This window comes from Andrena cerasifolii, chromosome 1 (assembly GCF_050908995.1).
Source record: "Andrena cerasifolii isolate SP2316 chromosome 1, iyAndCera1_principal, whole genome shotgun sequence".
Lineage (NCBI taxonomy): Eukaryota > Metazoa > Arthropoda > Insecta > Hymenoptera > Andrenidae > Andrena > Andrena cerasifolii.
The window spans coordinates 20,378,918-20,393,742 of record NC_135118.1 but is presented as its reverse complement, the minus strand read 5'-3'; the positions used below and the strand labels follow the sequence as shown (position 1 = coordinate 20,393,742).

Below are 14,825 nucleotides of genomic sequence, written 5' to 3'. Positions count from 1 at the left end.
TGGCATAGTGCGGTTTTGGGGGTGAAATCACCCCTTGAAGAAGGTGTAAAATTTTCTTTTTCGTGGAATATCTGGAGAACGGTGGGAGATATCGAAAAGAAGTTTCAACAAAAGTTATATCTACAGAACTGCGCAAAAGTAATTATCGAGTTAAGGATAATTATTTTTACGCAGTTTTGTAGATATAAAACAAACATGAAACTTTTGTTTAAACTTCTTTTCGATATCTTTCAGCGTTCTCGAGATATTCCACGGCAAAGAAAACTTTACACCTTCTTCAAGGGGTGATTTCACTCACAACAAAAATTGGTTTTGTCTTATGCATGAATTACTCTACTTGCACACAAAGTTGCATAATTTTCTGAATTTCCGGGTTGCCTAACTTCCCTTGTGGGATTTGATTCAGTACTTAGTTTCGTTCACGGATATGCTATCGGTATTAAGTGTAACCCAGTCGAGTTCGGACAAGCTGCGTACTTTAAGACGTGGAATCGCGCCCCTCTTAGTTACATCGCGTACATTTTTCTCGCGATACATGATCAACAATGACCGTGAACAAACAGAGACAACATTCAGCCAATCACCCGCGACAATCACCATTCGCTTCAATCAATTCAATCCTATCGAATTGTACAAATCTGCACCCGCCTGATTGAAAAATATCAGCCGAACCTTTCCATGCAACGATCCATCGTTACTAACGGATCAAAAATGACGTATTCGCGTCCGACGATACGCGTAACATTATCCCGGGATATCTTGATTTACGGGGAATAATAAATCCGCGTATACCCGTCGAGGTATTAATTAAATTCCAGCTGATTCGTTTGTATCGTTATATTTAATCTCGCTATAAAGCTGCAGGGCCATTCGTTATTGTCACGATTTATCGACTCAACCGGGAACTGTCAACGGCAACTTGGTCAGGCCTGTAAATTACTTCGTTCAACTCTGGGGAGAACGGGGGAGGGGGAGGGGGAGGGGGAGGGGGGAGAGAGAGACAAAAAGAAACGGTAATGAGACCTCTTGTTGTTCAGCCAATTTACCCGTTGACACGGACGCGTTTCCATGTAATCGCGATCGGCTGTTACATGACGTTGTAATTCGCCGACGAGAGCGGACGTGCAATTTGCAGTAATCTCGAAACGGCAGGTAGTGAGCTCGATCACGCAGAATCCGCGGTCGATCGTTGATCCACGGTGTGCGGTGGATACCGAGCCGACCGACGTTTACGCAACGGAGGCGCAAGTATTTCGTGATGCTTTACGAAAGACGATCGAATAAATAAATGAGCGTACAAAGTGCCTAAAGAGAGGTCGTAGAGAACGATGAAAGGGTGGGGGAGCACGAGCTTCTGCGCCCTCGATCGCAATCTGCGTGACATAGGACCGTACGTAACCGTAAAGCGTATTTACGAGCATCCTCCGAAGGGTCTCCACTCTACCAATTTACCACTGTTGCCAACTATCACGTATCGGTCTTAGTCGAACGTGTAATTTCTCCGCACCCACATAGTACTCTCGAAGCGCAAGCCGCCGCCTCGAAGTGTCTCTCGTGGTATCTCTTCCAACCTCTGCTGTATATTCGGGAACGTGCAGACACAGAATGAACTCCTTCCGGAACGAAACTTACGGAGACCGGAAAGAATAAAAAAAAATAAATAAATAAAAGAAAAAAAAAAGTATGTAAATAGATGAATAGATGAAACGTTTGTTCGCAATGAAAGGGAAGTATGTGCCGATCGACGGAGAAATCGCACCGAAACTTGAGAAAACCATAGAGCACACGCACGGCTGTAAATACCAGAGTTTCGGATCGGAAAATGGCCAAACGATCGGCTCCAAGAGGTGAATGTCTACGAACGTGTGCTACTTTCAACACCGTCACCACTTTGCCACTGTCACAAACTACCGTCACCACCACCACTATCACTACCACCACCACCACTACCACCACTGACCATCACTGTATCACAAACCAAGACCCCCAGACCCCATGCCCCGTTATTAAAATGAAAAGCCTCCGACATATAGCACTGAGCCTCGTGTCCGGGGACGTAGTAAGGGCCGACGACGGCCAGCCCCGAAGGAGGCTAAACACAGAAACGACGTGTCGACTACGGTGCGACCGAATTAAAACGCATTGTGCATCTAGCCCCAGCGCATGTAAAAGAACGAAACGACTGCAGCATTTTAGCCACGACGTGACGCCGTGGCCCCCCTTCGTTCGGTATGCCTATGGTACATGGTTATGATCTATGACTCTGAACCGATTTATTTTAATAATTCCGTAATTATCGTTACCCATATCCCCCAACCCACGGCCACCTTTGTTTTCTTGCGTATGCTCAGCCATTGGTAGTGGATCGTTTCTTATGCTGGATGGCAAAGTAGGCATGTACATTGGCACGTGACGTAATTTTCCTGCGCCCTGTCCAGGGACCGAATTCCTCGGCCGGGCTACCTTCGAGTGACACGAAGTTTTCCCTTACTCTCGGCTGTAAATAGATTGAAACGCTGGACGTTCTGTGGGTCGTCGATGGGACCCGACACGTTTACCAGACGTAAAGCTCTTTGTTGAATAGAGGAAAGAATTCTTCGGCTCCGACGTCGAAGTGAAACTGCGGGAAGAAGGATATGGAACGATGAAGGAGTTACGGGGAGAAATGGTGGCCGATAGCAGTAGGGTCATCGACGTGAATCAACTTCCGTTCGGTGGGTCTAGGGCGGAAAGGGCGGGACGTTTTGTTCGAGTGTTTGTGACAATGCGCGATATTTAGAAAGGATATCGAAAGCCCCGCGAGGAGAACTGGATTCAAAGAGAATCAATTCACAGTTACAGGTTACCAACTCTTCAACACTGAATCTCTTTACAATCCCCGCGTATTAGCATAAACTTTTCAGCGCATACTCCTTCGTCCTCCTTTTAGATCCACCTAAAAAGGGAGCCGAAAGCCGGGAACTCTACTGCTTTCATATCTTCTCGTTAGTGCCACACTCCGACGTCCAAATATAGTCACGCAACTTTTCTACCTTACTCTCGCGTCTCCGCTAGAAATCACGAACTTCCTACCAACCCGAAGCCGTCAGGACTCGTTCCATTCTTTCCTCGAGTTACCGTTCCAACGGTACGTCCACCGAATGTGCCGGTGCTACACGAGCACTTGCCGTTTCAAACAATTTTCCGCGTCCCGTGCTAAGGAAAGGTGTCCTAGTGATTCTTGAATAAAAACCATCGTCAATGGCTATTCGAAATACAAAAGCTCGTTTCACGTGCGACGCGAGTAGACCGTGGCGGGAGTAAAGAACACGTAAGAAGGAAGTTAAATTCCGTGTTCAGAGTTCGTGTCACTGGTAAAGCACGAAGCATGCGGCATCGAGCATGAGGGTACAAAAATTACGTGGCACGAGGCATGCGACTGTGTAACGCTAATGCATGTGCACGTGTGTGTGTGTGTGCGTGTGTGCGTGTGTGTTTGCGCGAGCCCACCTATTTTCCGGATCCCCCGCAACCACCACCGCATGCCCAGGCACGAAAACTTTTTTCTTCGCTTCTCCATATTCTACTTATACACTTTCCACTTATATCGTCTTAAACCCCTAAACTTTTGGTAACCACCACCACCGCCACGTCCTCTGGGTACTCTGCTAATGTTGCCGCAAACCCTCCCTCCTTTTACGGGTATTCAACGGGCCACCACTCTCTGACCCCCTCCACGCAGCCCACCCACACCCTTCAACCCAACCCGTAATGCTTAACGTTGCCACCCCACCCACTCTCAGTCCAGGACATCTTTATTGAAACGTTCCTCGACTTGTGCCGGTTGCATCGCGCGCCGCGCCAAAACGATACGACGACCGTCGGCAGAGGGAGCATTACTGTTTCGTTTCGCGAACAAAGTTTTCTCGCGGAGAATCGAGTACCTTTTACGTAAATGGGGTGTGCACTCGGTCGAATGACTTATGCACGGTTATGGGTACGATCGTACGTCGCGCGCGGGGTGAAATTGCACGCGAAAGGAATTGGAACGTTCGGAGCTTCGAGGTTAGTGATGGGAGACGCGGAAAATATATTTTGCTTGTGTAAAAGTGATCTATTATTGCATAATTAAAAAAGTAGACTGGAAGCTACTTTCGCTCGGAAATACGGAAAACACGGAAGATACTTCGCGCAGAAAATCAGAATAAAATTCGTAGGTAACCGAAGTATCAATTCCTACAAAGGATATTCTCCACTCAATTGCGTAGAATGAAATTTTCTCCCCGGACCGGAAGGGAGCAACGCGAAAAAAAAACAAACTATTCGGCTGTCACAGTACGGGACGTGTTTGAAAGTCGTCCCGGTTCGATATTTCAAGGAAGAAACACGCGCGCCGCGGAACAATGGGGATCATGGAGAGTTGGCAATCGGCAGCGTAGAGCCGCGAACATTGCGCGGATAAATCTGTCTGGAGCGGAGTAAAGCATCCGCCGGGCCGGAATTACGGCCGAGGCATTTGCCAGCCGAAAATGAGCAAACGGAGCGGGCGCGATAGTATTTCCGTGTTCCAAAAACAAAAGCAGTTAATCTCGAATGCCCACGGTCGTGCGGGCCGGATCGCTTAATCCACGTTTCGCCGATGCTCGCGCAATGTGGCCGCCGCCGCGATGGAATGCCACTTTGGTGCCTGGAATGCGGTGTAACGATCGTAATCACCTAAGATTCAGTTACGGAGGAATGTTTCTCGGGGCGGTATGTGCCAGCTCGAGGCCACGGCGCGGAATTAGAGGGGCATAAACAGGCGCGATTTCCGATCGATCGCGCGAGCACGCCGCGCCGGATCGCGGGCGAACGGCACGAAGAAGATCGGCACCTTTCCGTTGGATACCAAACAGAGATCGCGCGCCCAGGAGCGCGTAAGAACGCCGCGTGGCCTCGATCGCGCGCCCGTTGCACCCCTACGTCGGATCTCGCGACGGAGTTGTGGACGCACGAGAAGCAGATCGTCGACCGGTAGCACCGACGGGATATTCATTGACCAACGATCTTGAGATTTAACGTAGTGTAGACAGAGTGCCTCTCGTGGGTGCATAAGGAAGAGTTTATACGCTGCACACGCGCGACGAGCCCAAGTATCATCGAGTTCGATCGTGTCAACAGCGGCTGAACTGATCTAGTCACTTCGGTCAGCGACTGTTAAGCCTAGCTCGAACATGCCAACGATTTTGCAGCGCTGAGACGCACCCTAAGCCGAGCTAATTGTAGAACGTACAGCAGTGAACATGAAACAAGGAGATTGTTAAATGCCAGCGATCTGTAGCGGTAGTATAAAAGAGTGCACAGAATCGGTTTAGGGTGCTCGACGAAGTTTTGCTTCTGTCTACGATCCCCGAAACCTCTGGTACCTTTGGAACACCTCCGTACTCCTCGAGAACCCCTGCCCCCCCCCAGACCCAAACACAAAAACTTGAGTGTCTAATTATTGTATGTTAGAGCGAAGATATTTGTGTTCTTGTTCTCCCGGCAGTTGGATACACAATGCGCGATATTCGGTACAAATGGAACGCCGGCCTACAGTCGGTCGGCATCTCGAACGAGGTGGAACTACCGCAGTTTCGCGTGCTCGGTCACAGGCAACGACATTCAACCATACACCTATCTACAGGTAGATATCCCCCTCTTATTAGTTCTTCCTTCAGAACTTCGTCCAACAGAAAGGCTCTCGCGCAATTATGATAAATGATTGATCGTTTAATTGTAACTCTGTATGTTCACACGCGCCTACACGCGTCCGCACGCCCGCTAAGAGACCTTCGATGTGCGTGGAGTATTCGTTTCCATTGGTTATCCTTCTGTTTCGTTTCGGTTCTCACGTTTCACGTTACTTTCTCCTCCGCCCGTTTTCGTTCCGTTTAATTCGCACCGATACGCACCCGTTCACCGTGTCGCCTTTTACCGCGGACACGTTCGAATCTATTCCGATCCAAGGAAGAGCTTTCGCCCGCTACGGGGATACGTCCTCCGTGGCTAACTATTCATCCGAGACCCAATCGACCGATCGACTTCATCGCTTCGAACCACAGAAACGAAGGACGAAGACGAACTTGTTCCCCTATTCATGTCGTAATCCATCGATCCCGATTTAATCCTTTATCACGCGGTCCAAGGTCGGCGACGTACTATCTCGCGAACGATTTATTCATGTGGTCCCTGCAATTCCGATCTGGTCTGTCGATTAATCAACCCTTATCAGTGCTCTCGGCGCTCTCAAAGCGTCCGATCGATCTGTAGGCGTTCGGCGAATATGGTTAATGATCTGGGTTCAACGATTCCCCAATGAAAATTTTGCCGCCGAGAGGGTTAATTGACGAACGAAACCGGACGATGCCCGAGAATAGTACCGAGTCGACCTCCGACCTGTCATCCACAACATCAGATCAAACCGACACGACGGGCTCTCAGAGAACCGAATTAACGCTGCGGTCACGAAATGGGTCGCACATGTCGAACCACGTAATCACACCTATGGATAACAATGCTAATCTAACGAACGGAAATGTAAAGAAAGCTCCGCTCGCACGTCCTCCGACGCTCGTTCGATTTCTCCTCGAACGGAGGGGGCGATAGAGGCTGAGATATCAGAATGAATGGAGAGGGACAGATATACATGAAAAGAAAGAGAACGAAATGATGAAGAGAGAGAGAGAGAGAGAGAAATTGTGAAAGATTGATGGGAAATAGAGAAATATGCGATAAAGAGAAAGAAAAATAGAGAGAGGGATAAAATAGAGAGCGGACTTGTTGGGTTTTTAACGGGGGTGCGAGGTAAGTGGAGGCCCCCTCGGAGCTGAAACGCGTTTGAGGGCTTCCGCGAAGGTACGTACCAACCGCGGGGGGTCTCTCTATTTTTTCAGTCGGATACACGATGAGGGACATCCGGTACAAGTGGAACGAGGGCCCGAACAGCGTCGGTGTCAGCAACGAGGTCTCCCTCCCTCAGTTCAAGGTCCTTGGTCACCGTCAACGAGCCATGGAGATTAGTCTGACTACTGGTAACGTATGAATAGAACCCCGCCCCCACCAACAACACCAAAATATAATTCAAACCCTCGCTTTTAACGGGTATGGGTAAGGTGGAGAGACACGTGAGCGCTATCCGATGTCCGCAGCCGCGATGTCGCTCTTAGGGACGTCGCTTGTACGTTCCATTAACCGTTGATCGATCGATCAATGCACGCGTATCTCTCTCTTTCTCGCGATCTCGTCTTTGCGCGCGGACGCACGGGCCTGGTGGATGTTGAGCGGCGATTAGCCCCGATGTAGTCCGCTCTGGAGGATCGTTCGCCGAGAGCTTCCGTCGTCTTTGATCTTCGCGCCGAATTTGTGCTTCAGAGGCGATGTACCATTCGCCTCGTACTTATTCATTTGCGCCACGGACGATTGATACTTGAAGCGATGGCTATAGCGTACAGCGCAGGGTATAGTCACCCAAGGGAACGCCGATTCTTGGGATTAGTCAGTTATAGTTCCAAGAATCTTGTAGTTAGAAGCCATATACCGCAGTTAAATATAAGTGTAAGATGGTTTGAGAGTTGCTGCTGAAGAATATCGTAGCGTAGTGGTCTAGTGATTCTCAGATTAGACGTCTTCTCGTGGATCATCCCTCTGCGCACAGTGATCGTCGTTATAACCTCCCTGCAGTAATCTCATCCCGAGACACGTCGTCGTCGCTCCCCTCGTCGCGTCTTGTTTGACGTTTCTCCTATTCGAAGCTACGAGCAATCAGGATCGCAGGCAAATCCCATTTCCCTTTCCCCGAGCGTCACGGGCCCCTCTAGCAGTTCTAGCTAAAGATTGCCGCGAGTTCAGCCGGAGGAAGATGAAACGGAGGGTGCAACTTGATTTTCTATCCACGCTGATTCCTCGTTCCGCCGCCTCTGGCTCGCCGTTTGCCGCGAGCCTCGCGATCGCCCTGCCGATTCCACGCGCGCCATCACGTCGCCCCGTTTCACAATCACGCCACGCGCACGGCAGCTCGGTCGTCAATGATCACGTACTTTGCTTAACATCTCGCCAGCCCCTCGTGCGTCGCGAGTTCGCCCGGTACGATTGAAAGAAACGTTGAGAGGGAAAGAGAGAGACAGGAAGGCGGGAGGAGTCGCTCGGGAGCTACGAGGTACGTTTGCCCTTAACTAGAGCCAGTCGGTATGTGAGTAGCAGAGAGACGGGCAAATTGGGTGGAAAAAAAAGGGAGAAGAGAAAGAGAGAGATATATATATATATGTACATATATATAGGAAATAGAAAAAGAAAGGAAGGGCAGAGAGAAAGAGACATTTCATGGCGCCTCTCCGTCCCCCTGTCCTAACTGTCGGTCTTTTAATCGTAGGGAATTATTCGCGGCTGGCCTGCGAGATCCAGTTCGTACGGTCGATGGGCTACTACCTGATTCAAATCTACATTCCATCGGGCTTGATCGTCATTATCTCGTGGGTGAGCTTTTGGCTGAACCGTAACGCGACCCCCGCTCGGGTGGCCCTCGGAGTCACCACTGTGCTCACCATGACCACCCTAATGTCCTCGACGAACGCGGCGTTACCGAAAATCTCCTACGTCAAGTCCATCGACGTCTATCTGGGGACCTGTTTCGTCATGGTGTTCGCCTCGTTGCTTGGTGAGTACCATCGTACACCACCGCGGATGGAAATTGTACGTACAACTCGGATGAAGAAATTCCTGAACTCCCGGATCCCTGAATCTCGGCCTACCCTCGATTATGCGGTCGTCTTTGCTACCTACTTCTTCCGCCCGCATCGTTCGTCCACGTTCCCCCGACCGTTCGTGTACACTCGGCAAACGGATGCAAATCCGATCCTCGAAAGGGAGAGGTTGAATCCGTTTGGTGACACAGAAACGGTGACGTTGCGCTTCTCCGACGTCGCCGTTACACCTACCCTCTCTTATCATCCGCGCGGGATCTCTGTGTCCGTAGAGTACGCCACGGTGGGCTACATGGCAAAGAGGATTCAAATGAGGAAGAATCGCTTCCAAAAAATCGCGGAGAGCATGAAAGCGGCAAGAGAGAATCCAGGACCGCCCGGAGTGCCCGGCGATCACGGCGACCACGCGCCTAAGCAAACTGTGAGTAACATCGGCCGACTTGTCACGTCCTTTTTGCCTTTCTTTCCAATTAGAATCTTTCTGTTGCCGTCGACGTCGCCGCGCCTTTTAGCTCCGCAGCCCGACGAAGGGGCAATATTAAGCCTGTAGAGGGACTCTGCACCAAAGAAGCGTGACACAGTGGCTGTACACCATTGGCAAGTTCTCGTCGAGAGAAAATCGAGTGGTAACACTTCTAGTCTGCGCAATCGATGCAAATACCCTAAGAACTAGACAAGAATGATGATTTTATACCATTCTGTTTCTCTCTTCGAAAGCTTTCCCAAGGTGTACAAGCAACACTTGCGCACTCCCCCGCAGAATCTCTGTACGGAATGAACATTGTCCTTCGGAAGCTTTCGCGACGCAATAGAGCCTCTTCATTAGCCAAGAAAAGTATCGCTCGTTTTACATTCTCTCATCATCGATCATAAAGTCTTTATATAGAATCACCATCCGTTTCTACCGATTCTCAAGCGTTTCGCTTCGACGCGGCTGTTGCACGTTCTCCCGCCGCGATTCGGTGCGATGTCGTCCGCGATATCGCACCGGGGACACGGTTCGATTCTCCGCCGAAGCTGTTACTCTTTCCCGCCGGAAAAGGAAATAAAAAAAAAAAAAGACACGCACACACGCGAGCGAGCCGACGAAAGGTCAAAAGCTAAAAGGTTCTGCGAAATGAATTCCCATTCGGTCGCGTTGCGCCGGACGCGCTTCGTTCGCGGGAACGCGATGCACTATAAATTTTCTTTTAATCTCGGGGATTGTGGGTACGGGAACGAAAAATATTAAACGTGGAAGTGGCGGAGACAGAAAGAAGACCGTGGAAAACGGGGGCGGCGAGGGGGGCGGATGCGGCTACGCGGCAGGAACGGGCGAGCGGCGCGTAAAATGTCCACGGGGGTATAAGGCGCTTTAATTAATCCCCGAACGAATTAATTACTGTTTTCTTTGACACGCGATGTTTCGTACGCGCCGCATCAACCGTATTTTCTCGGCGTCACGAGTCGTTTGGTCCGCGGTGGCGCGGCTTCGGCGAGATAACGGCCGGCGCGGGACGTTAATGAAAATGCGCGCGTAAACAAAAGCGAGGCGTCGTTAGTATCTTGCCTCTGCTCTCCTACTTTCAAACGTGATTAAACGCGAGCACGTAGCGGTGCGCGTTAACGCGGCAAGTGCCTCGCGGGCCGCGAGCGCGTCCAATTACATTTCTAAACCGCGGATTGAATGGACGCGAGGGTTCTTTGAAAACGAGGGTACGGGGGGAGAGAGAGAGAGAAACAAAGTGGGAAGAGAAGAGAAGGAATAGTAGAGATCGGTCTGGTCAGTCAGGTGAGTTCTTTTTCGCTGCTTGACTTTTAAATAGAGCAATAGTGCTACGTGAAAGAGGGGGGGAAGAGAGAGACAGAGAGTAGTAGAAGAGACACAGTTTTTGCCCATCCTCGATGTCGCATGCCAATCTATCGAAGTAAGGGGTTCTCCTCCAAAAAGGACACCCCACGCCGAACTGCCGTGTCTCTTGTAAGTGGTCCCGTGTTGTCCAGGAGGTGCGGTTCAAGGTACACGACCCGAAGGCACACAGCAAAGGCGGCACGCTCGAGAACACCATAAACGGACGGGCCGACGAGGAGGCAGCGCCCGCGCCGCAGCACCTCATCCATCCTGGCAAGGACATCAGCAAACTTTACGGTACGACCCAATACCTTTCCTCCCTCTTCGAGCACCGAGCTTCTGCTTCCTTAAAACACTGCAGCATCGTATACCACCTGATACACCATATTCCCTGGAGTTTTTCTCATTTCATGGTCCCACATATGAGTTCGAGAAGAGAAGATTGGTATCATAAAATATCTCGTCTGCAGATTTAAGGCACAGACTTAAGGGTACTAACGCTAAGTAGGTAGTCGTTCTCCTGACTAACATGAAGCATTTCTGTTTCGATTAATTACAAAGGAACAAATTGAAACTGAGGCTTGCTCTTTGGTGTGAAGTTTATTAACATCACAAGGTTTAAAAAACATGTTTGTTTAGTCGAGAGTATGCATTGTATATGACGCTACAGTTGGATCATTAAAGAGGCTTTTTAAAAATGTTTCTTTTGTTTTGCAGCGAAAGTAAGACCTCATCTTTTTGGTGTTTTGGGGGTGGTAAAACCTCATCAATGGGGTTTTAGTTTATTTTCATTAAGAATAAGAGATTTTATTAACTTCAATTTAGGTCCGGTGCGAACACAGTTTTTGGGCATGCTCGAATTTGATTTTCCGTTTTCAAGTTACCACTGCAAAACAAAAAAAAACATTTTTAAACAGCCTCTTTAATGGTCCATCTGTAGCGTCATATATAATGCATATTTTTGACAAAACGAACATGTTTTTTAAAGCGTATGATGTTAATAAACTGCATGCTAAAGAACAAGTCTCAGTTTCAATTCGTTGCTTTGTAATTAATTGGAATAGAAATGCTTCATTTTAGACAGGAACGACTGCCAAGTACCCTTAAGGGGACTAGGCAGTCGAAAAATCGATTTTTTATTGCATTTTCCGAGAGTACTATCTTTTCTTAATAAAATGCCGCTTGGTTTATAGTAAAATTTGCAAAATTGTAGATTTGGCAGCTAAAAACGCCAAGCGGCAACCTATAGCGTCGCGTTTGCCCAGAAACTTTAAATGCGTTTCTCTCGAATATTTCTTTCCCTTCGTTTTTTCCTGATTGCGAACGAATTGAGGTTCAAATCGACTTGGAAAAAATTACAGGATGTGTAGAACATGTGTCATTTCGGCGCAAACCTCTGATATGGTCCGTAAAAATTCGAGACTTTCATAAAAAAAATTAACAAGTCACCGGAAGATCGGGCCCTGTTAATCGTAGAAATGTTATAAAAATGTCTGTAACCTTAGCTTCTCGGTTAAATTGAAGAATTTCGTTTATTGCGTGGACACACGAAGGTGATTTTAGTGGGGAACCTTTTATTATTACGTTGAATATTTGCGTAGAACCGAAGAGTCGATTGTAATTCTGACATTAAGAAGATTCGAGATTATTTGGAGCGAAGAGTCGCAAAAGTTTGTTGGGTAAAATCTGCCGCGTGAGGAGAGAGATAGGGTATCGGTGTGATAAGCCCCGCCATCGATTTCTTCCGACGGAACGTATCCCAGCTTGCCCACGAAAAACGAGATAACGCATAGATTCTCCTGTTTCACCAGGTATCACGCCGTCGGATATCGACAAGTACTCCCGCATCGTGTTCCCGGTATGCTTCGTCTGCTTCAACCTGATGTACTGGATCATCTACCTGCACATCAGCGACGTGGTGGCGGACGATCTGGTGCTCCTCGAGGAGGCGAAATAAAGGAGCGGGGCGCGGCGGTCGCGCGCGTACAGCGAGGGGAACGTGCGTTCAAAGAGACAGAAACACGAAAGTATAAAGTCGGAGGGTGGGGCAGACGGCGAGGCTGATTCGCCAGAGGAACTAGAGAACTAGTCAACCAATTAATGTTCCGCGAGAGGGAACGGACTAAAATAACGCTGTGATTACTTCGAGAAGAGAGCGGGTAGAAGAGTTGTATAGGATTAAACCGACGTAGGCGCTGTATCGACGATTAAACGAGAACGAGACGAGAGAACCAAGAAGACGGAGAGGAGAGGGGGCGAGGTAAGGCGGAAGCCGAATCGAAATCGACAGCTAGTTTGGCTGACTTCGTGGCGGAATGTGTCAGACCAACGCCGTAGATGGTAGGAGGCTCGAAACGAAGCCGCATCAAGACCAGGGGATAGGGACAGCCGCCGGTCAGAATGGTCGGCCGACTAATACCGCGCTGTGACTACTTCGTGACATTCCAAGCCGTGTCGGTAATCTCCCTGCGATGTGATCTTCGACTTCCTCTCGCTAAACTGTCCCCGGTGGAAACGTTCGATCGCGACGCGGTATACCGAGAGGTCGCGCGTAACGAGCCGAGCACCCCGACAAACGGGAATCGACGCTAGAGATGCGAACATCCGCGAGCGTGCATACCATAAAACATTGCCAGTCTAGGTACCTAGCTCTTTAAACGGAAGAAGAGAATACCTTCGATATAAACACTTGTCAATTTAGCTACCATTATATACATAACATATACATATATACATAGTAAAGTTAACGTAAGGGGAGGAACGAGAAGCTCGGGGCGACGTATCGGGAGAGGGCCGAGTATGAGAAGAGAAAGCGAGAAGCAAGGGGCGAGAGACTATATAGAAAACGATCGAGGAATCAACGATCGTCGCTCGAATGGCGCTCGAGTGTACGCGAGGCCGTGGGCAAACGAGAGAGAATTATCGCGTGCGTGAGGGTGAGAACGTGTGCGCGCGCGCTCGCGCCACTGTCCTACCGTGTACGAATGCGCTGGGTGTGTGCGCGTGGATGTGTCCTGTGCGTGCGTGTGTGCGTGCACGAGCGAGACAGAGCCGAGGATGATTTTTATTTCGTACGAAGACGAACACGGTTCACTACCGGAGACTGGTGCGACTTAATACGTTAAGCAAGTACGTCGTAAGTAAATCTATCGTATGTAAGGAGGGCATACGCGGCGCGTACGCGCGGCTCGTAATTAGGTAACAATTAACGTGCAAAGCAACACGTACACGACTTAACCGCGCGACGACGCCCATACGCCGACGCGTCTTTTTCGACGCGAACGAGGCGTGGGTCGAGGGCTGACGGCGGACGGAAACTGAAAACAGCCCTCTCCCCCTCCCCCCACCCCCAACCCCGTCTGCCACGCGCCAGCGTGGAACAGGCACTTCGACGCGAGTCGCATAATTTCGAGGCAGAGCTGTGTTTCTCGAGACGTATTTTTCATTGCCACACGAACTTATTGTGTCCGTTTCATTTTATACCACTTTTTTACCATTTATAGCGAGCATCGCCGAGGACGAAGCGACTTTTGTATTTACGTCACCTACGATCGCCGCGATCCTCCCTCGGAATCGTGTGACTTCCGTGGAACCTCCGTCGTGCGCGACGCGCGCCACCACCTTCCGTGTACGTGTTCGCGTACGTGGCTCAACACTGGGGATGGGAGTACTTAGCTCGTACCTATGTGCGTAGTCGCGATATTGTTCACGTAGAGACACCCGCTCCCGGGACGTGCGATTAGGCGCGGATGTGCAGCGATGGTCGGAAGAATGTTTCGAACGGTGAATGATAAGAACACGACAGTTCGATCATTAACGCGGTCGAGGGAAGAATCGAGTTGGTCGATGGGGAGAACTCCCTGCTTTCAAAAGTCGTGGAATCTTTCTCGACGCTTCGTTTAAAAAGCCCAGAACAATTCTGAATTGTGTCAGTGAAATAAGGATTCTCGAAATTTCTACTGTTTCAGCTTGCTATTCGTTCGGGAGAGATAGAGCTTTGATATTATCGTAAGACTATTCGAATGCACGCCAAATAAATCTTTCTGTAAAATGAAATATCGTCGTCGGTTCCAACGATGAGAAATATCAGTAGTTGTAACTTGTAAGTGCTCAACTCTGCTTTTGAATATACCTACAAGTATATGCCTTTAGAAATTAGTTGGGGGAATTTGCGATGGTTAGTGAAAGGTATTTCGATTCCTTCTTCGACCCTAGGACAGGGGAAACAGTATCACCATTTACCGCGTATCGAGTGAGCGAACTTACCAGAGTAGGTGAATACCAACAGGGTAGCT

General features: G+C 49.3%; 2 protein-coding genes across 6 annotated transcripts in view; one reads left to right on the top strand and one right to left on the bottom strand.

Moving 5' to 3' along the window:
* Positions 1 to 13,854, top strand: part of Rdl (Resistant to dieldrin) — a 97,924-nt gene extending 84,070 nt beyond the window's left edge. Inside the window, exons 6-11 of one of the 5 annotated variants that reach the window (XM_076829985.1) lie at positions 5,507 to 5,644; positions 6,894 to 7,031; positions 8,369 to 8,653; positions 8,972 to 9,120; positions 10,683 to 10,827; positions 12,342 to 13,854. In XM_076829985.1, the coding sequence (XP_076686100.1) occupies positions 5,507 to 5,644; positions 6,894 to 7,031; positions 8,369 to 8,653; positions 8,972 to 9,120; positions 10,683 to 10,827; positions 12,342 to 12,487 (1,001 nt within the window). In that variant the 3' untranslated portion in view covers positions 12,488 to 13,854. Of the gene's footprint in view, positions 1 to 5,506; positions 5,645 to 6,893; positions 7,032 to 8,368; positions 8,654 to 8,971; positions 9,121 to 10,664; positions 10,828 to 12,341 lie in introns of all 5 variants that reach the window. The other 4 variants (XM_076829984.1, XM_076829988.1, XM_076829987.1 and 1 more) reach the window with 4 other exon arrangements.
* The window catches only part of LOC143378348 (uncharacterized), a 305,064-nt gene that overhangs the window by 277,442 nt on the left and 12,797 nt on the right, over positions 1 to 14,825 (bottom strand). The window lies entirely within an intron of this gene.